Raw genomic sequence first — 20,921 nt, 5'->3', positions numbered from 1 at the left:
GGGGGCATTTAGCTTGGAGATTATGTCACTCGCATCCCACTTCAGAGGACCTGGGTTCAATTCTCAGCTCTGGCTCCTGACTCCAGCTTCCTGCTAAAAAAACAGAACCCAAGAGGCAGCAACGAAAAGCTCCTTTGGGTTCTTGTCACCCACACAGAAGATGTGGATTTAGTTCCCAGCTCCCAGTTCTGGCCCAACCCAGTTCTGCTACTGTGGGCTGTGTTGACAAAACCAGCTCTCTCTCAAGTAAATAAATTTTTAAAATGTAAATGAGTTTCCATAATTTTCACAATAAAAAACAGCTTCATTGAAAGTTAAATTGAAACTCACTCTTTTTTTTTTGTTAAATTTTTAGTTTGAATTTTGTGGTACAATTTCATATAGACTGGGATTTCCACCTAAACTCACTCTTAATCTTATATTTAGAAGAAAAAGTTTAAGGAAATTAGAAATGGAAGTTATAGGGGTCAGTGTCGTGGCACAGAAAATAAAGCCACTGCCTGCAGTCCAGAGCCCCACATGGGCACTGGTTTGAGTTCCAGTGGCTCCATTTCCAATGCAGCTCCCTGTTAATGTGCCTGGAAAAAGAAGCAGAGGATGGCCTGAAAACTTGGACCTTTGCACCCACGTGGGAGAACTGGAAGAAGCTCCTGGCCTCGATGGGTCCAGTTCCAGCTGCTGAGACCATCTGGAGGATGAAGCATTGGAGGCAAGATTTTATCTCCTTGTCTATCAAATAAATAATTTTTTTTTAAAGAAAAGAAACCAAAGTTAGACAACTTCATTTTCCCATTCGAAGTAACAGGAGTCCATTGCTAGCTGTGCCACCACCTGCAGACTGGGCACTCTGGTTTCACACGTTAATTAAATTTCTCCAGTGTCTCAGCTTCTCGCTGTGCTTCACGTGAGGAGGTGAGAGCGTTAAGGGAATCACTTATGTCAGCGTTTCCCAAAATGCGACTGCTAAAAACACAGATCTGTGCATCTGACCCCCTAAAAAAAGACACTGGAAATTAAAAAAAAAAAAAATCAGCCTCCTTAGGTTGAGTTTGGAAAGGACTAATCATATAACCCTCTCTACCAGCTACCCATACCTAAAGTAATCTCCTTTTCACCTTCAATCAAATTCTATCCCTCATCCTACATCTACAAAGAAAAAGAGCCAATTAAAGATAAACTCATTGCCTCCATTCTCTCTCAGAAAAATGACTGTAAATTGTCATATCCTTAAATGATGAGTGGGACATGGTCAGCCACGTTGCCAACGTCTCTGTTCTCACCTCTCTACCACTGTACAGACCAGCCTGGGCCTGTGCTCCTAGAGCTGCTTTAAGCAACTGTTGACTTTCAGCCATGTTAAAGCTATAAGACCTTTGCAGTTTTTCAAACACATTCTGTCTAGAAGACACCAAATCTGAAAATACCAACACATATTCATAAAACCTCAAGCAGTTGGCAAGGGGAACAGATAATGTTGCTATGTAGCCTATACTTCTTACCTTATTAAGAAATAGAAAACATAAAACTTAAATCACTTGAAAATACAGAAAGACGCACCAAAATTAAGCAAAGCTTTCACTGTAGGAAAAAGAGAAGGAGCCCTTCTTCCCCCTTCTTTCTTTCTTTCCCTTGGCAGAGTGGTCACCCAGCCTGGCAGGGACAGGACATGTGGCCTAGGGCACGGAGTTAGGCAGGCAGAGCTGGGTAATGAACACCATGCAGGGACACAGCCATTGGCACTGAGTAGAAACCTTACGCATTCATCAAATGAGATAGAAAGAGATTGCTGAATTTGGGATGGACAAGGCCTGCATCCCTAATTAGCAGGAAGTGGTTTCAGAAGATCTAACCCTGCATCCTTCAGCAATCCTTAAGACATCTCTGAACGAGGAATGAAATGGCACAGATAGGTAGCTAGCTTAGGGTTGTGAGTTGGAAGATACACCCATGCCCTATGTAATTCTATCTGCCTGTCAGTCAAATGATTCCGTCCCCAGCATGCATTTCCCCTCTCCTGGGCCAAGGGGGTGTTTCAAATAACCCCTCCCCTTTCCAGGTTCCTGAGAAGCCTGGCAGTGGGGAGGGGAGCTCCCCGCCATCTGTGGAACATGGCATCAAACCAAAATATGTTCACATAGATCCAGGACCCATCCTACTAGGCGGCACCAAAGACTGACCCAACATGCTGCAGTGGCCCAGCTCCCTGCTCACGGACTGGCAAAAGCAGCAGAACACCACCAAGTACATGGACAGCTGTCGCCATGTGGGAGACCTGGATCAAGCTCCTGGCTCCTGACTTCAGCCTAGGCTGTTGCAGCCATCCGCAGAGTGATAGGAGAACTCTCCTCACTCCTCATTCCCTAACCATCCCCTTTTTTTCTTTTTGAAGATCTATTTATTTCTATTGGAAAGGCAGATTTACTGAGAGAAGGAGAGACAGAAAAATCCTTTGCCCACTGGTTCACTCTCTCAGTCCCTGCAATGACTGGAGCTGAGCCAATCTGAAGCCAGGAACCAGAAACCTCTTCTGGGTCTCCCACATGGGTGTAGGGTTCCAAGGCTTTGGGCCATCCTCAACTTATTTCCAGATCACAAGCAAGGAGCTGGAAAGGAAGTAGAGCACCTGGGACATGAGCTGGTGCCCATACGGGATCCTGGCACATACAAGGTAATGATTTAGCCTCTAGGCTACTATGCTGGGCCCCCTCTAACTCTTTCGTTAAATAAACAAATAAAAAAGAAGAGGGGAGAGTTATACATAAACAAAATACAGACTAAAAGAGAAAGTACCCCCAAAAAGAGAAAGTCCAAAACAAAATCAAGTGACAAAATACTAAGCATGGGTTATAAACTTGGCAATTTACAGTGCCTGAGTAAGGTAAAAACAGGACTAGAGGACAACACCAGACTGGTAGGAATCTGCCAAGCAGAGAAGTGGTGGTGCCCTTCAAGTGGCAATGAAGGGAGGTAGGCAGACAGGAAAGTAAAGGCCCAAGTGGAGGCAGGGGAGAAGAAGCCGGACGCTCCCTGTGCCCCTTCCCTGCACCTCATCAGTCCTGTCCACTGAAGAAGCCACTAGTCTCTACAGGGATGCCCTCAGACCGGCAGTCTTAGCTACAAATTCATGAAGAATGGAAAAAATAAAATGATAGAAAAAAAGAAAACACAATATATTGCAGATTTCAGCTGAAGCGTCTTCCCCAAAATGATAAATCATGAAACAGAAAAAAAAAGTCTGTCATACTTCAAATGAAATTATTCTTCACAGGTATATATAAATTATAAAACACCTAAAGTCATATTAAAAAGTCAGAAATAAAGAATTGCAATGGGGGCCATCGTTAACGGCTGAATTGGCTAATCTTCCCCTGGTAAGCGCCATGATCCCACATGGGCGCTGGTTCCTGTCCCATCCAGCTCCCCTCCGGCCTGGGAAAGCAGCAGAGGATGGCCCACTCAAAGCCTTGGGGACCCTACACCCACATGGCAGACCTGGCTCCTGGCTTTGGATTGGTTCAGCTCTGGCTATCACACCCATTTGGGTAGCAAACCAGCAAATGGAAGATCTTCTCTCTATTTCTTCTTCTCTATAAATCTGCCTTTCCAATAAAAAACTAAATACATGAATAAAACAAAATAATAGCTTATGGAACTAAAGAAAGAAATGACAAAAAGACAAAAAATTTTCAAAAATGATGAATAAATTACATATGCTCAAAGGAAAATAGATTTGAATGAATATTTACTAAGAGACAATAAAGAAAGGAAAACTACGAAAACAGCAAGGGTGAGATAAAGAAATTGAAGATATCAGAGATAATGTGGCCAAAATGGAAGACAGGTGAAGAAGGTCCAGATACATAAATGTGGACTCCTGAGAAGTTAAGCAGGTCAAGTCACGCTCGTGATGCCAGGATCCCGTGTCCGAGTGCCGGGGTGAGTCCCTCTGTCTCACTTCTGATCCAGCTCCCCACGCACACACCTGGAAAGCAGGGGAGAACCCTCGGCCCCCTATCACCCCCAAGAGAGATGGAAAACCTCGACAGAAGGAGCTTCAGCACGGACCAGCCTTGGCCTTTAGAGAGTGAATCAGCAGATGGAAGATTCTCTGTGTGTTGTTTTGTCTTTTAAATAAATAAACAAATCTTTTTTAAAAAAAAAAATACTCTAAGAAAGTTTTCCAGAAGAAAAAAACCTTAAGTCCACATAATAAATGGAAACCCTGGATGCTAGAGAAAATCGACCCAGAATGACAAAATCCCAAAAAAAAAAAAAAAACCAAACCAATGCTCTAAGTTCCTGGACTTTAAAGAGAGAAAAACCTCAGCACTCCCAAGTAGAAAAATCAAATTATTTACAAAAGTCCGAAAGTGAGAAAGTGAGACAGGCATTAGATTCTTCAAGATAATTATACAAAGCAAGATAGTGGGTGGGGTGAGGCACTGGGTGCAGTGGGCTAAGCGGCAGCCTGGGACACCCACATCCCTGATCCAAGTGCCGGGTTTGAGTCCTGGCTACTCCACACTTCTGGATCCAGCCTCCTGCAAACGCACCTGGGAGACAGTGCATGACGGCTGGAGTACTTGCGTTTGCCAGCACTGTGAAGTCCTGGATGGACTCCTTGCTGCTGGCTTCAGCCTGGCGCAGTCCCAGCTGTTGCAGCCCTTCGGAGAGTGAACTAGAAGATATCACTCTGTCACTCTGCCTTTCGACTTTTTTTTTAAGCCAGACAAAACATGGGACACAGCATTTTCAAGAAATTCAAGAAAAAAATTGTATTAGTTTCATATCCTGTCAAGCAATCCCTCAAATACTGGATCCAGGAACAGTGCACACGTGCAAGAATCAGGGAGCACTGGACACACACGTGCTTCCTGGAAGAAGCCAGACGCAGAGCAGATGTTCTGCAGCCAGGCTGAAGCCAGAAGGATGGCTCTCGGTTATTTGAGAGCTGTAACTGTAGTGTTAAAGAGTAAAACCAATGTAGGGTCACACGTGGAAGAAGAGCAGGTCAAAACCGCATGGTTTCACAGTAGAAAGGAAGCAACTGACGGAGTGAGAGGAGAAAGAGAACAGTATCGTGACAGAGTGCTCAGGCAGGCTGTAGACAAGATTCAGAACCAACAGGCACCTGATTCAAAGGATGTGCGGGGAGGTATAAATCCAACAGTGATCACTAAAACAAACACACATCGTCAAATATCAAAAGAAATTTCTAAATGGCAAAGACACACATCTTACAGAAATATAATTAAAGTGGCAGAACTGAAATTGGTCATATAGTAAATGATGGCTTAACCAATGTAGTAAAAAGGAAAAGATTTTCAAATTATCTCATAGTGCCAAACTCAACTCTATGCTATATAAAAAAGATACATTTGAAGCCTGCTAGTTCAAAAAGGCTAAACAGAAACAGATGGACAAAAATATACTTAGCAAATTAAAAACGAGAAAGCAGTGGATGCCATCCTAATATCAAAGTATAACTCCTAACACAATGAACCAGATAGAGTTTAATCTACTTATTACTTTGTGCACTTATTATCCACAATTAGCTTCACAGTCTTACTGAAGTCGTAAGTTGGTTCTCTTATGTTCCCTAAAGCGGGATGATGCCTCATCACATGTCGAGAAAAAGGCAGATACAGACGAGAGACTCTTTCCTCTCCATTTCCAGAGACTGAGCAGTACTCCGAATAGAAATGAACATTTACCGACTGACGATTGGTTTCAGAAAATTGTATAGCTCTTAATGACTGAGAACATCAAACAGAAAAACGACCTCTGGTGACTAAGAAAACACACTTACCTTCTATTTCTTGGCCAATAGAAAGTCCAGCCCATTTTCGCTGTGAAATAAGAGGAGAAGAGGACATTGAAAAACAATCAATCAAAGTTAGAGAAACAGATTTAAAAAAAAAAAAGAAAGAAATTTCTATACATTTCTAACTTCCACTTAGAATGAGCATGCTCTAAGAACAAAGCATGATATGCTGTAATGTGTTGAATTGTATCCCCCTCCAAAAATATGCTGAAGTCTTAGTACCTAGCACCTGTGCAAGTGACTGTATTGAAAAACATTGTGATTGCATTTCATTTGAAAGTCAGAGGGAGAGAGAGAAAAAAAAAAGTCAGAGTGGGGGGGATGGATCCAGATGCAGAACACAATAAATTCTCCCTCATACTTCCAGAAGCTGATTTCAGAGAACTCTGCCTTCTCTCCCTCACTTCTTTGTAACAGTCCTAGGAGCCTAACACATACCAACACCCGCCCCCTAACCAACACAGACCCCCAAATACACAAAACCCACCTTTTCAGAGCAAGCTTTATCAGGTCAGAATCTAAGCAAGGACTCAGCCATGAGATGATCCTGACAGCTCCACTTGTGCTGGCTTAGGGAGCTGAAGGCATTTACAACCAGTTTAGCTTTCCCCCATCCTGCCTCGTTACAACAGCAAGGCAGGCCAGACCATGGGCGGGCATTCTAGGTTAGCTTGGTATGCATTCAAAATGAGCGATTAGTGCCAACACTCCAAAGAACAGTGAGAAAAATGAAATAATTTTTGGCTGAAAATAATTTTTTTTTTTGCCTACATGGCACTGTTTATTGGCATAGCAGAAGTAGGCAGGGGATTTGCAAATGTGCAGGACCATGGAGTCAGCAAGCGGGAGGATGGTAAGGGAGAAAAGGCTGTAGACCAGGATCTGTGGTACTCCCGTCTCACGTGCTCTGTGAGAGGCACAGCATGAGGCCGTCTAGTTCTACAGATTCCATAGGATCTTCCAACAGCTCAAGTTGTAATCATAATCATTCCTGTTATTACAGGAGTCCAGCGAGGCAGGACAATTACACCTTTCCTTCTTTGGTCTGATACCAGCACACTGTAAAATCACTATTACCACATGCCAATTTTATAAATCAAGTATCACTTTTATAACTTTTACGCTATCCTAGTAGTTAACATCAAAACAACGTGATCCTTTAGCTGCTTGCTGACTGATGTTACTAGACGATTTTTCAAAATCAGAAAAAGCTCGAGACAATAAAAGGCAGCTAAAGTAAAAATTCCTTACGTGATAGATATTTACATATTTTGTTTAATGTGAATCCAGTCTGTTACAGACTGACGTTTGCTTGAAATGAAGCGATTCTTCTATGACTCTGAGGAGCTGAAGAGAAAAGCGAGCGTCCACGTTACCTGAGGTAAGCTGAAGGCGATGCTCCCAGGCACCACGGACGGGTGGGTCCTCAGGGTGAACGTGAACCTGTGATTGGGGGAGGTCCTCACAACCACGTGCCTGAAAGACAACCGCACAAGGAAAGGAGAGCAGCATTTCCAACGTGTTCCCCTCCAAGCCGCCATCTGAGGGGTACCAGGCGGCAATGCGGATTCATATGGGAGACTAGCAAAAACAGCAGCACAGAATTAGCTTCCAAAAGCTGTCAGTCGAGGGGTTATTTACTTACGGTCCCACCCTTGGGTACCGAGGTTCAAATCCCAGCTCTGCTCTCTACCAACGCTGGCCTCGGAAGACAGCAGCTCAAGCAGCTGAGCTCTTGTCAGCCACAGGGGAGACCTGGGCTGTTCTCAGATCTTGGTTTTGGCCCCACCACCAGGGCCCTGGCCATTGCAGGCATTTAGAAAGGAAACCAGCAGATTTCTATCTCATCAATAAAATATTTTTTTTAAAAAAATGTAAAGGGATGGGCTGGTATTGTGGCACAGCAAAGAAAGCAGCCACCGGCAATATCTGCATCCCATACGGGTACCAGTTTGCATCCCGGCTGTTCCTCTTCCTAATCCAGTTCCCTGTCAAGGAACCTAGGAAACCATGGGAGATGGCTCAAGTGCTTGGGCCCCTCACCCACGTGGGAGACCTGGAAGAAGTTCCCGGCTTCAGCCTGGCTCTGCTCTGGCCTTTGCAAGACAGCGATCAGTTCTCTTTCCCTCTTCTTCCCTCCCTTCCTCCCTGCCTTTCTCTCACTCTCTTTGTAACTCTGCATTTCAAATAAATAAATCTTCGTATTCCAGGGGCTGGTGTTGTGGCACAGTGAGTTCAGCGGTCGCCTGCAAAGCCCATGTCTCATATTTGAGTGCCAGTTTGCACTCTGGATGCTCTGCTTCTATCCAGCTCCTGGCTAACGGCCTGGGAAAGCAGCAAGAGCAGTCAAGCACCTGGGCTCCTGCCACCCAAGTGGGAAACCCAGATGGAGTTTCGGGCCCCTGGCTTTGGCATGACCCAGCCGCAGTCCTGGCCGGTGCAGCCATCTGCGGAGTAAAGAACAGAATATCTGTGATTTCCTCTCTCTGCCATTCTGTCTTACGAATAAATAAAATAAATCTTCAAATAAACTGTCATCAGTTCAAACTGGTTTGGGGGACATATGGATAACCCTGGGCCAAGCAAAAATCAGGTGGAATGCAGCCAAGCTCAACAGATGACATACCAGCTAAAATTTCAACTTTATTACACTTTAGTTTTAAGTAAAGCTAAACCAGCGATGTAGGGTTCTCAATATTGGGTAAAAACTATAAATTTCCTCTCCTGGATTATTTTTTTAAAGATTCATTCATTTTTACTGGAAAGTCAGATATACAGAGAGGAGATACAGAGAGAAAGCTCCTCCGTCTGCTGATCCACGCCCCAAGTGGCCACAATGGCTGAAGCCTCCTCCAGATCTCCCACGGGGGTGCACGGGCATCCTCCATTGCTTTCCCAAGCCATAAGCAGGGAACTGGATGGAAGTGGAACAGCCAGGAATTGAACCAGTGCTCATATGCAATCCATGAAAGGACTTTAGCCACTAGGCTACAGCACCAGGCTCCATGATGGGCAAATCTAACTCAGTGAGACTCATGCTTTTCCCAACAGCTTTAAACAAACAAGAAAGAACACAGTTAAAATTCTGCCTGGTCACTGCTTACTTCCTATACCTACTTGTGATACCAAAACTCAGAAGCCTGTGACGGCACTCAAGTACCAAGGACTTGCAAGCTTTGGCAGGAAATGGTGTGAAGCAGTTAAAATAGATCATGATGGGGCCTAGCACAGTAGCCCAGTGGCTAAAGTCCTCGACTTGCATGTGTCAGGATCCCATTTAGGCACCGATTTGTATACTGGATGCTCCACTTCCCTTCCAGATCCCTGCTTGTGGCCTGGGAAAGCAGTGGAGGACGGCTCAAAGCCTTGGGACTCTGCACCCACGTGGGAGACCTGGAAGAGGCTCCTGCATCAGCTCAGCTCAGGCCATTGCAGCCACTTGGGGAATAAACCAGCAGAGGGAAGATCTTCCTCTCTGTATATCTGACTTTGTAATAAAAATAAATAAATCTTTAAAAAAAGATCGAGTCAATTGTTGCGCGTCCTCCAGCCACCACGTCCCTGAGGTTACCCTAATACTTATGGAGGGCTCATTCACGTGTTGGGCACCGTGCTTTTATTATCTAACTTAACATCACTTCCTTTATACACACTAAGACATTCAGGCACAGAGATGGAAGATAACCTACTCATGGCAACCCAAGCCAGGATCCAAACTCAGACTCCAGAACTAAACAGCTGGCAAGACGCCATGTGTGATTCTCACCATCAGTACGAACACAGTTCTGCTAAGGAAATCAATACAGAGGGTCCAGCACGGTAGCCTAGTAGCTAAATCCTTGCCTTGTATGCACCGGGATCCCAAGTGGTCACCAGTTCATGCCCATGTTCATGTCCAGTTCATGTCCCAGTTTATGTTCTGGCAGCTCCACTTCCCTTCCAGCTCCCTGCCTGTGTCTTGGGAAAGCAATGGAGGACGGCCCAAAGCACTGGGGCCCTGCACCAGCATGGGAGACCTAGCAGAAGCTCCTGGCTTCAGACTGGCTCAGCTCTGGCTGCTGTGGCCACTTGGGGAGTGAACCAATGAATGAAGCATCTTTCTCTCCTCTCTACAATCTGCCTTTCCAATAAAAATAAATCTTATTTTAAAAAAGAAGAAAATCAATACAGAATAACAAGCTGTATCTAGAAAGGTATGTATAGTTTTCATTTTCATTTTTTAATTATTATTTTATGATACATTTCCATAGAGGTATGTATAGTTCTAAAACCACTGTAATTATCAAAATTTAACAGGGTACCAGATGAAATATATAACTCCTTCTTATCTTTATCTTGCAACTTAAGAAGAGAAATTTTTTTAATTATCTTAGGAATTTCTAAAATACCACTTAGCAAGTTAGAACAAAATGAAGTCAGATACTCACTGGCCAGACTGGAAATCCTTTTCATTCACAACTGCACAGTTGGTTAAAGACAATTCATCCGTAGGACATCTCGCAGCTTGCATGCTCTGAGGAGATCAATGATTAGGAAATCAAATTAGGTCATATTTTATGTCTTTTTTTAAAAAGATTTTTATTTATTATTTTTGTTACAAAGTCAGATATACAGAGAGGAGGAGAGACGGAGAGGAAGATCTTCCATCCGATTATTTACTCCCCAAGTGAGCGCAACAGCCGGTTGCCAGGAACCAGGAACCTCTTCCGGGTATCCCACATGGGTACAGGGTCCCAAAGCTTTGGGCCATCCTTGACTGCCTTCACAGGACACAAGCAGGGAGCTGGATGGGAAGTGGAGCTGCTGGGACTAGAACCAGCGCCCATATGGGATCCTGGTGCGTTCAAGGTGAGGACTTTAGCCGCTAGGCCATGCCACCAGGCCCCATATTTTATATCGTAAGAAATATTTTATGCCCTATTGCCCACTATTCATCACTGCAAACACTATTAACTCCCAGTGATAACAAAGCCTCCCATGGGAAGTGGCTCCTTCCCAGTCCCCTTGGCTTTGCGGAACTGCCAATCACAGCTGGTGCAAGCACACACACTCCTCTCCCACCCTTCGGGTTCTCTTCCCATTGGTGCTGGAGGAGACACGCTCTCCCTTCCACACCACCACACAGAGGAAGACATGCTGCCCTCGGGGACTGCGAAACCTTCACCAAGAAGCACAGACACTCTAACAGCTGCAAACACGGACCTGACAACCAAATCACAGTCCTTGGGGCCGGCTCTGAGCACTATGGGCCAATAAACTCCTTGTTGTTCAAGCTTATCTGAATTGCTTTTCATTCTCATTCAGAGACTTGTGGCTGGTACACATGTGATGAATTCAATAAATACGACAAGGTATATTATGGAAAAGTTTTTTTGTTGTAAGAGATCCTAAGTAGATATGGCTGAGCTTGAACTTCTTCCAAGTGTAGACGGCCTCTCCATCCACAGCTTCTGCATCCATGGATTAAACCAACTACAGATGAAAAATATTTGAAACAGCTGTGTACTCATCATATACAGATTTTTTGCATTCATTCCTTACACAATAAAAGGTAACAACATTTATAGAGGATTTACATTGTATTTAGTATTACAAGTAATGTGGCAATGGCTTAAAGTTGCCACGATGACATAGCTAGGTTACATAATCACAGCATCACGAGGGACTTTGGCGCCCTGGGATTTGGTGCCTGAGAGGCGATGGATATCAATGGACAACTGTGTCACAGCAAAAATAACTCAAGAACACACATGCACATCCAGAAGGAGTTTGAAAACAGCATTTAAATTTATTTATTTATTTATTTCTTCATTTATTTAGTTGAAAGTCAGGGAGAGAGAGAGGAGACAGGGTGAGATCTTCCATCTGCTGGTTCACTCCCCAGATGGCTGAGCGGTCAGCATCTGGCCAGGCTGAAGCTAAGAGCCAGGAGCCTCTTACAAGTCTCCCAGATGGGTCACAGTGGCCCAAATATTGGCACCATCTTTCACTGCTTTTCTTAGGCCATTAGCAGGAAATTGGACAGGAGGTGGAGCAGCCGGGATCCACACCTGCACATTGGCATGCCAGTGTGGCAGGCAGCACTTTTATCTGTTATACCACAATGCCGGCCCCAAAACTAGCAACTTAACAGCCTTTTTAGTCAGCAGCTACTAACAAAACATTTGTCTGTATAATGTATTTGACTCATACGTCTCCATCATTCCCTAAGGCTTTCTTTTGAGCTATGACAATCACCGTCATTGTCACTTTATAACTAAAGTACTCATTCTTCAGACTTCAAGACTGAGCTGATTATTCTGAAATTTTGTCTCTCAAATTCAAATTTATACAACAAAATAAGTAATTTTTGCTACACTGCTTTTACCGTAACTCAAAGGCTGTCTCCATGTCATTATCCCAGTTGCTTAGGGCAACAGTCTCTAAATTGGGATATGCACTCTTATTTACAAGATAATCATTTAGAGTACAAAAAAATTATGGTATTTCTATCTATATTTCTTTTACGTCAATTTTCACTAAAGGCAAACCACAACCTAAGTATACTTTGCCTTAAAATACCACCTTCTGAATTCTTCATAATCTACCTCGTCTTCAAAAATTCACACCAAGAGGAACTAGCACTGCCACACAGCAGTTAAGGAAACTGCCTTCAATGCAGTATCCCATACGGACACTGGTTCACATCCGGTTGCTCCACTTCTGATCCTGCTTCAGATCCGCCCAGCTCCAGCCACTGTGGACACTTAAGGAGTGAACCAGCAGATGGAAGATCTTCCTCTCTGTCTCTCCTCTCGGTAAATGTGACTTTCCAATAAAAATAAATAAATCTTTAAAAAAAAAAAGAAAAAGAAAAAGATCTTGGCTCCTAGCCATTCAGGCCAAATGGGAAGTAAAACAGTAAATGAAAGATTCTCCCTCCCTCCCTCCCTCCCTGTCTTTCAAATAAGCAAATCTTTTCAAAATATATAATACAATTTGAGTAATATGTTAATATGTAAGAACAAATAGATGGAAAGTCACTAGCTACATTTCAATAAAACTTTTTCATAACATGATTAAGCTTGGAAAAGAATGATTTTGAAAGTACAGCCAAATTCTGATACAGATTTTGAATGCCATTAAAAGAAAAATAAACTGAATTTAGAAACAGCTCTCTGAATAGTTTTGTCACAACATAGTACACTAATACTTAAAAAATGATATCTGAACGTTGCATTCTATATTAATAAAAACTGTCAATATAATATTATACATTTCATCGTCATCTCATCTTTCATTCATTTTTTGTTTTACTATGTATTTTAACTATTAGTATGGCATTTGTAAATCTATTTGGAATGTATTGGGTTACTTTGGTGCTTCATGATCCAAAATTGAGAAATCATTCATGTAGAACATGACACAAATAAAACCAAGAACTGAAGTCTGCTTTCTGAATCTGACAACATTTTGCCAAAGGTCACAGCTTGACCAGGCATCTGACAAACATATAATGAACTTTCTTCATTTTCTCATCTTCTAACTCTCTCTCACCCGTGAGCTTCTTCCTTTTAGGTCCTCTGTTAACCCCAGATAGTTCCTTGTCTGGTCAACACGTACTTGGGCTGTCACCTTAGATGCTACTTTTATCGCCAAGTATTCAGGATTTCTGTTCTTCCCAAATAAACTGAAATAACAAACTTCAAACGGAAGCGTCACTTTCACTGTCAGGCTACATGTCTGCATTGCACATGAGGCAATGAGCTTCTCGTTGAAGGAGACACGCCTTTGTTCAAGCCCACAGCTCCCAAGGCCAGGGCACGGCCTGGCAAGCGAGTACTCGGGAAACACTGATTGAAGACATACATTTGCAGAGCAATACAAATGTCATTCAGCTCTAGAATAAGCAATCCAAAGATGTACACAAGGAATGATCACTTCAAGACTATTTAGAAAATTACAAAATTTAACTAAAATCATGTAATAGATTAAAATTACACAGAATCGATACAGCTGAAGTAATAAAAAAATTTACATAACACTAATCTAACCTTTGTATCTGCAAACTTGCTTGTTAAATGCACTTAAAAAAAAAAGTGAAAAAAATTTGCAGAAGTCATCTGGCTGGCCAACTAAAACAGATGCTGTGAGCAAAAGGCCTCCCTTCTAGAAGCGAGAAGCATCTGTGTTTTCATGGTAAGCCAAGCAGGGTATCACACTTTTCAACAGAATCACTATAAATAGTGGCCACCTACTTACCATGATAATACCAAGTGAAAATTCTTTAATTTCTCTAACACTAACCTTGCCTCTAGGAAACAATAATAAAAGCCATCACTACAGCCATGCAGGGTTTTTTTTATGATTTATTTTTATTAGAAAGGCGGATATACATAGAGGAGAGACAGAGAGGAAGATCTTCTGTCCGATGATTCACTCCCCAAGCGGTCGCAATGGCTGGGGCTGTGCCAATCCAAAGCCAGGAGCCAGGAGCCTCCTTCAGGTCTCCCACACGGGTGCAGGGTCCCAAAGCTTTGGGCTGTCCTCAACTGCATTCCTAGGTCACAAACAAGGAGCTGGATGGGAAGTGGGGTTGCCATGATCAGAATCAGTGCCCATATGGGATCCCGGAGCGTGCAAGGCGAGGACTTTAACCACTACGCTACTGCGCCAGGCCCCATCCATGCAGTTGTTAAGAAATGAAAAGCTAAAGGGGATATGAAGTTTTATACAAGCATAGTTGTTCAAATTCATGGAACACTAAACTGTCTGAAGGCTGTAGAAATGTCTTCATTAGAACAATCTGAAATGTCAAAAATTATAAACACTACTGCCCGAGAGAAGAAATTTCCATAAACCTTAATGAATGTTTAACGGAAGTAATTATATCATTACTTATTAGAGAGCCTTTAAAGAGCAGAATGAGAATTTGCTTTTATCATCAATAGAACTGGGAGACTTATCTAGGCCTCCTTTGGACAACACTGCACAATTTTAGAATTGAAATAGCAAACCTTTAAAGGTTCACTTTCAAACACTGGACTATTTAAGGATTGGCATTGTGGGACAGTGGGTTAAGCCACCCCCTGTGATGCTGGCACCCCATTTGGGCAGCAGTTTGTATCCCAGCTGCTCCACTTCCGATCCAGCCCTCTGCTATGCACCTGGGAAACAGCAGAAGATGGCCCACGTGCTTGGGTCCCTGCACCCATGTGAGAGACACGGATGGGAGTCCTGGCTTCTGGCTTTGGCTTGGTCCAGTCCTGGCTGTTGTAGCCATCTAGGGAATGAACCAGTGGATGGAAGATATCTTTTAAACAAATCTTAAAAAAAAAAAAAAAGAAGAAAAAGAAAAAGAAAAAAAGCTGGCTAATGACACGCTTTATAATGTTCATCAAATAATTTTACAGCAAAATAAACAGAGCAAAAAAAAATAATAATAACGCAGAGAGTACACGATGTGATTAGAAGAGCCCTTCACCTCTGGCTGCCCTGTCCTAGGCCCCCCATCCTCTGGCTGCCCTGTCCTAGGCCCCCCATCCTCTGGCTGCCCTGTCCTAGGCCCCCCATCCTCTGGCTGCCCTGTCCTAGGCCCCCCATCCTCTGGCTGCCCTGTCCTAGGCCCCCCATCCTCTGGCTGCCCTGTCCTAGGCCCCCCATCCTCTGGCTGCCCTGTCCTAGGCCCCCCATCCTCTGGCTGCCCTGTCCTAGGCCCCCCATCCTCTGGCAGCTTCAACTGCTGTGCGCTTCTCCCTACGGGGAAGGGATGGACAGAAAACACAAACTTGCCTCAGGGCCAGTTCAGCTATAAAGTCTCACGATTATTTCTTACGCAAGAATATTTCCTGAAAAACGGCATTTCATAGCCACACAGCGTTCAGTCACTAACTGGCTAGTGCTGGCCTGGAGCTGTGCAAGGAAGCCAGCAGTAACGTCCCTCTGCCGGCCCAAGGAACTCCTCTGTGCTACAAATGCCTTTACTGATCATTTGTTGGGACCCCCACATCTTACCAAAGAGTGTCTGGTTGTAAACCCTGCTGTTTTCTAATTCCAGTTCTTTCTCTCTCTCTGCCTCCCAAATAAATTTTTAAATGTTTAAGATACAATTCTGTTGGGCCCAGCGCAATAGTGTAGCAGTTAAAGTCCTCACCTTGAAAGCGCCAGGATCCCATATGGTCACTAGTTCTAATGCCGGCAGCCCAGCTTCCCATCCAGCTCCCTGCTTGTGGCCTGGGAAAACAACAGAGGATGGCCCAAAGCCTTGGGATACTGCACCCACATGGGAGACCCACAGAAAGATCCTGGCTTTGGATTGGCTCAGCTCCAGGCGTTGTGCTCGCTTGGGGAGTGAACCATCGGACAGAAGATCTCTGTCTCTCCTCTTCACTATATATCTGCATTTCCAATAAAAATAAATAAAATCTTTTTTAAAAAATTACAATTTCTGTTAAAATTGAGAAGTCACACAGGACTAAAAGTGATGGGGTAGCACTAAGTTAAAGATGTATGTATTTCTCATTTTAGTGATAACCTTAACAATCTCCAGCTTAGACCAGTAACTATTCACAAAAATGAACATTTTTTAATCTACTTTTTAATTGGAAAAGCAGATTTGCAGAGAGAAGGAGAGTCAGAGAGAAAGATTTCCTGTCCACTGGTTCACTCCCCAAATGGCTACAATTACAAGAGCTGAGCTGATCTGAAGCCAGAAGCCAGGAGCTTCTTCCAGGTCTCCCACGTGGGTGCAGGGTCCCAAGGCTTTGAGCCTTCCTCTACTGCTTTCCCAGGCCACAAGCAGGGAACTGGAAGGGAAGTGGGCATCTGGGACACAGACTGGTGCCCATAGGGGATCCTGGCACTTGGAAGAAGAGGATTAGTTAATCAAGCCACCAAGCCAAGCCCAAAGAAGAACCTCTTAACACTCTAGATCCTTAGAATTTTCTTACAAATGGGACCCACGCACTACAGCTCAGTGGCTAAATACCTTGTGAGCACTGGGATCCCATATGGGTGCATGAATGGACTTGTTGTACAATTTGATAGCTGCACATTAGGGAGTGTGTTGAAAACCACTCAAGTACATGTTTAAAATGATGACGCTTATTCATAAAACACATTTCCAAAAGTGCTAATACCATCAAGAGCCTTTCAAGTGACTTACTCATATTCAAAATCTCAGGATCACCCACCCCTTAGAACCTATCCTCTCCTCCCCACCACCACATACACACACAATGGAGGGCTAGGACCTAGTCATTCTGTTTCTGCACTGCCACCTGCACTTCATTCCTCCCTTCTATCCTCACATCACTAACCTAGTTCAGCTACCATCATCTCCACCCTAAAAGCTACGATAGCCCAGCTGACTCCTCAGGATCTAATCTGACCTCCAATTCGGCCTTGGCAGGGTACTTAGAGCCACCCATGCAGGATCTATCCTTAAACTCATCCTCTACCTCGGGATCCCACCCCAGCCCCTGCACTTCATCTTCCAAACTGTACACAGCTCCTCCTACTGTTCCTTTTGCCCGAATCCCTTTCATCTACTGAAATCTTGCCCTCCTTGAAAAACCAAGTTCATGGAATTCGTGGAGTGCCTCCTTTGTCTTGAGTCTCAGACTGCCCACATTAGAGCTGGTCGAGCCCCTTGGCTTCCCCCAAAGACTCAAAGCTCTGACTCCTGTGTGTTTATCACTCCTATGTGATAAACGCTGCTAACTTTTTCTTAACACTTTTTGAAATGTATTTCATGAAACAAAAAAGTCATCACTTTAAACATGTACTTGAGTGGCTTTTAACGCCCTCCCTAAATTGTGCAACCATCAGCACTACCTAATTCTAGAGCGGTTACATCAGCCTCAGAAAGAAGTCTATACTTTAATTAGCAGTTAGTCTCAATTCTTCCTGCCACTTGTCCCTGGTAATCACTAGTTTAATTTCTGTATCTACGTGTTCACCTATCCTAGACATTTCATATAAATAAAATTGTGTAATTTGTCATCTTTGTGCCTCACTTTTCCCTTAGCATAATGGCTTTTAAGATCATCCCATTGTAGCATATAACCCTTCTTCACATGACTGGCTAAATTTTACTATTTCATCAGCTGATAACCATTTGGGCTGCTTGGTTATTAGAAACAATGCTGCTATGAATATTCACATACAAGTTGATATATAAGAACATGTTTTCAATCCTCTTGAAAAGAACAGAATTGCTACATTTAAATTTTTTAGGAATGGTCAAACATTTTTCCCACAATGATTATACCATTTTACATTCTCACCAGCAATGAATTTCATTTTCTCTACATCATTGCAAAATGCATACTAAAAAAAAAAAAAAAAACAGACAGGGTCAGCACTGTGACACAGCGGGTTAGGTTGTCACGTGTTTCACTGGCATCTTATGCAAATGCTGATTCCTGTCCCCCTGCTCCACTTCCAATCCAGTCATCTAACATGCCTGGGAAAGCAGCAGATGATGGCTCAAATACGTGGACCCTGGCCACCCACTTGAGAGAGCTAGCTGAAGCTCCACGCTTGAGCCTGGCCCAGCCCCAGCCATGGGGACCATCTGAGGCAGTGAATGGAAGATCTGTCTCTTCCTCTCTAACTCTGCCTTTCAAATAATAAATCTCCAGAAAAAAAAAATTTTTTTCAGACATCTTAGTGGGCATGAAAAGTTATATGAGCCTAGGCCCCTTGCTTCCACTGCGGTGGTACCTAGGCAGCCTTGGGGGTACTGGAGACTCCGGCTTGGAGCCAACAAAGTGGAGCAGGCCTGAGAATTCCCACATGTGTTTGGGTCCCAAGCAGGCAGGGTGGGGAGTGCTAGGGACCCAAGCTGGTATGCTGACATGATGTGCCAGTGGACTGGGCTTGTGGACTTTTTAACATGCTTGAGCCCTGGATGGGTAGAGAGCAGACATGTGGGATCCAGGTGAGCAAGCAGGGCTCCAGGCCAGCATGCCACCCAGTGTTCCAGGCTGGGCAACCCATGCATTCATGGCTGGGGGAGCTGTGCATTGATCAGGGAAGATGGGTATAGGATTTGTGAGAGGGGGGACCCCTAAGGGAGTACATTGCAGGTGAGGAATGACTTCTGGAGGGCTTCTGCTGGCAAGGCCACAGTACTTGCAGATAAGCGAGGGGGCTGGGGCTGAGGCTGAGTGGTTTGGAGAAGGGAAGCTGGAGGACCTTTCTGGGTCAGATTGATGTCGTTTGTTACATGGGAGAACTGAGCTGGACTAGTTAGCATCAGCCACCACTGACTACCACCCACTGGCACATACTTAACCTGGCAGGGCTAGTTTATGCTATCTGCCAGTGAGTACAGGAACATGGGACAGGTAAGGTTAGGCTGGGTCATGACACTAACCAGCATGTGAGAGAACCAGGTGTGGGGCAGATTCTGTGGGTATACATGGGCTCACCCCTATGCAGTATCCACTCAATAGCTAATGTGAGTGATGGACTGAGCTGGGCATGATCATGGAACCTCCACACTCATGGGTATTGGGGCTGGGAACAGGCTGGGTTGGTTCAAGCTGCGATGCTTATAGGCTCCCCCAGGCTGTGGCGTGGGTCAGGCTACAACATCCACCAGTGCATACAGAGGCCAAGACAGAGGGAGCAGACTATGTTGTTTAAGGGTCTAGCACCTACGGACACAAGTGAGATGCGGGTCTAGGAGTAGGTCTGGTGGAGGAACTTAGAAAACTCCACTGGTGGGCTGTAGCTCCTGTTGGTAAGCATGTGAGTCAGGGCTGGGTGTTGGTCAGGCCAGGCTAGTCTGCTCCACTTGTCAGCAACTGTGCAGGCTGGTTTGGAGTAGGGGGAGCAGGATGGAGGGGGCAGACCAGGCAGAGCTGGGCCGAACCTTAACACACTGGAATATGTCGGAGCCAGGACAGAGTATGCGCCACGCTGGGCTAGGCTATGACACCTACTGGTTTGTTTGAAAACCAGGAATGGGGGTAGACTGGGCAGGCTTAGGCTGCAGCACCCACCAGCAAGAGTTGGTGGGAGTGGGCTGGGCCAAGCCAGGCTGCAGCATCTGATGGCAAAGGCCAAGACAGGGGCTGGACTATGCCAAATTGGGTCAGAGCAATCACCTGCACATACAAGCTCTGCGGCTGGAAGCAGGCCTGGTCGGGGAGCTAAAAGGAAAACCCAGCTGGGTTGCAGTTCCTACGGTGAGTGCAAGAGCCGGCATGGGGGCAGCAAACTGGGCTGGACATGGCTGCAGTATACCTTGGCATGGGTATAGACTGCATCTGGGGTATGCCAGACTGAGCTGGGCTCCAGCATCGGCTGGTGCTCACAAGAGCTAGGGTGGGTGTAAGATGGGGTGGGTTAGTTCTTTGTACCCACTGAACCACACAAGAACTGGGTCTGGGGGTGGAGCAGGCATGGCTGGGCTGTAGCATCCAACAGTGTGCATGAGATCTGCCCCTGAGAGGAGACCTGATAAAGGAACTTGGAGAACTCCTTTAACAGGGTGCAGTCCCTGCAGATGATTGCAAGATTCAAGACTGTAAGCAGCCCAGACCAGGCCAGGTTACAGAACCCACTAGCATATGTGTGGGTCAGGTCTGAATGCAAGACAGGCTGAGTTAGGATACAACAGCCAGTTCCCATTAGGGCCAGGACTGGGGGCTGGCTGGGCTGGGCTAGGCTGCAGTATCCATCAGCATGAGCTAGAACTGGGGGCAGGGCAAGCCAGGCCAGGATACAGTGACTGCTGGCAAATGCTGAGGTGAGGCCATGCCAGACTGGGCCTCAACACCCACCAGGACACAGAAGACCTTGTGGGTGGTGAGTGGGGGCAAGCCCAGTAAGGGGGTAGCAAAGACTCCCCTGTTGGGTCACTGCTCCCACTAAGAACTGGGACTGGGGAAAGACCAGGCCAGGCAAGGCTATATAACACCTGTTGCCTGCATGTGAGTTGGGTTAGGGGGAGAGCCAGTCTGGGCTAAGCGACCATATCCACTGGTGCAAGGCATGCATGAGCCAGAGTAAGTGCAGGCTAGCTGGACTTTGCTGCAGTATCAGCTCGCAAGTACTAGAGAACTGGAGAAAAATCCTGTCAATCTGGACTGCAGAACCACCTGGA

At 44.9% G+C, this 20,921-nt stretch overlaps 1 protein-coding gene across 2 annotated transcripts in view; it reads right to left on the bottom strand.

Moving 5' to 3' along the window:
* NSF (N-ethylmaleimide sensitive factor, vesicle fusing ATPase) overlaps nt 1-20,921 on the bottom strand; it is a 137,750-nt gene that overhangs the window by 103,705 nt on the left and 13,124 nt on the right. Inside the window, exons 1-4 of one of the 2 annotated variants that reach the window (XM_040989298.1) lie at nt 11,027-11,338; nt 10,252-10,337; nt 7,201-7,300; nt 5,810-5,849 (exon numbers count right to left, since the gene is read on the bottom strand). In XM_040989298.1, coding sequence (XP_040845232.1) covers nt 5,810-5,849; nt 7,201-7,300; nt 10,252-10,334 — 223 coding nt within the window. In that variant the 5' untranslated portion in view covers nt 10,335-10,337; nt 11,027-11,338. Of the gene's footprint in view, nt 1-5,809; nt 5,850-7,200; nt 7,301-10,251; nt 10,338-11,026; nt 11,339-20,921 lie in introns of those variants that run through there. The other variant, XM_040989297.1, reaches the window with a different exon arrangement.

This window comes from Ochotona curzoniae, unplaced genomic scaffold (assembly GCF_017591425.1).
Source record: "Ochotona curzoniae isolate NIBS_2020 unplaced genomic scaffold, NIBS_Ocur_1.0 contig_520, whole genome shotgun sequence".
Lineage (NCBI taxonomy): Eukaryota > Metazoa > Chordata > Mammalia > Lagomorpha > Ochotonidae > Ochotona > Ochotona curzoniae.
The sequence above is the reverse complement of the archived record's forward strand: the minus strand, read 5'-3'. Positions and strand labels throughout refer to the sequence as shown.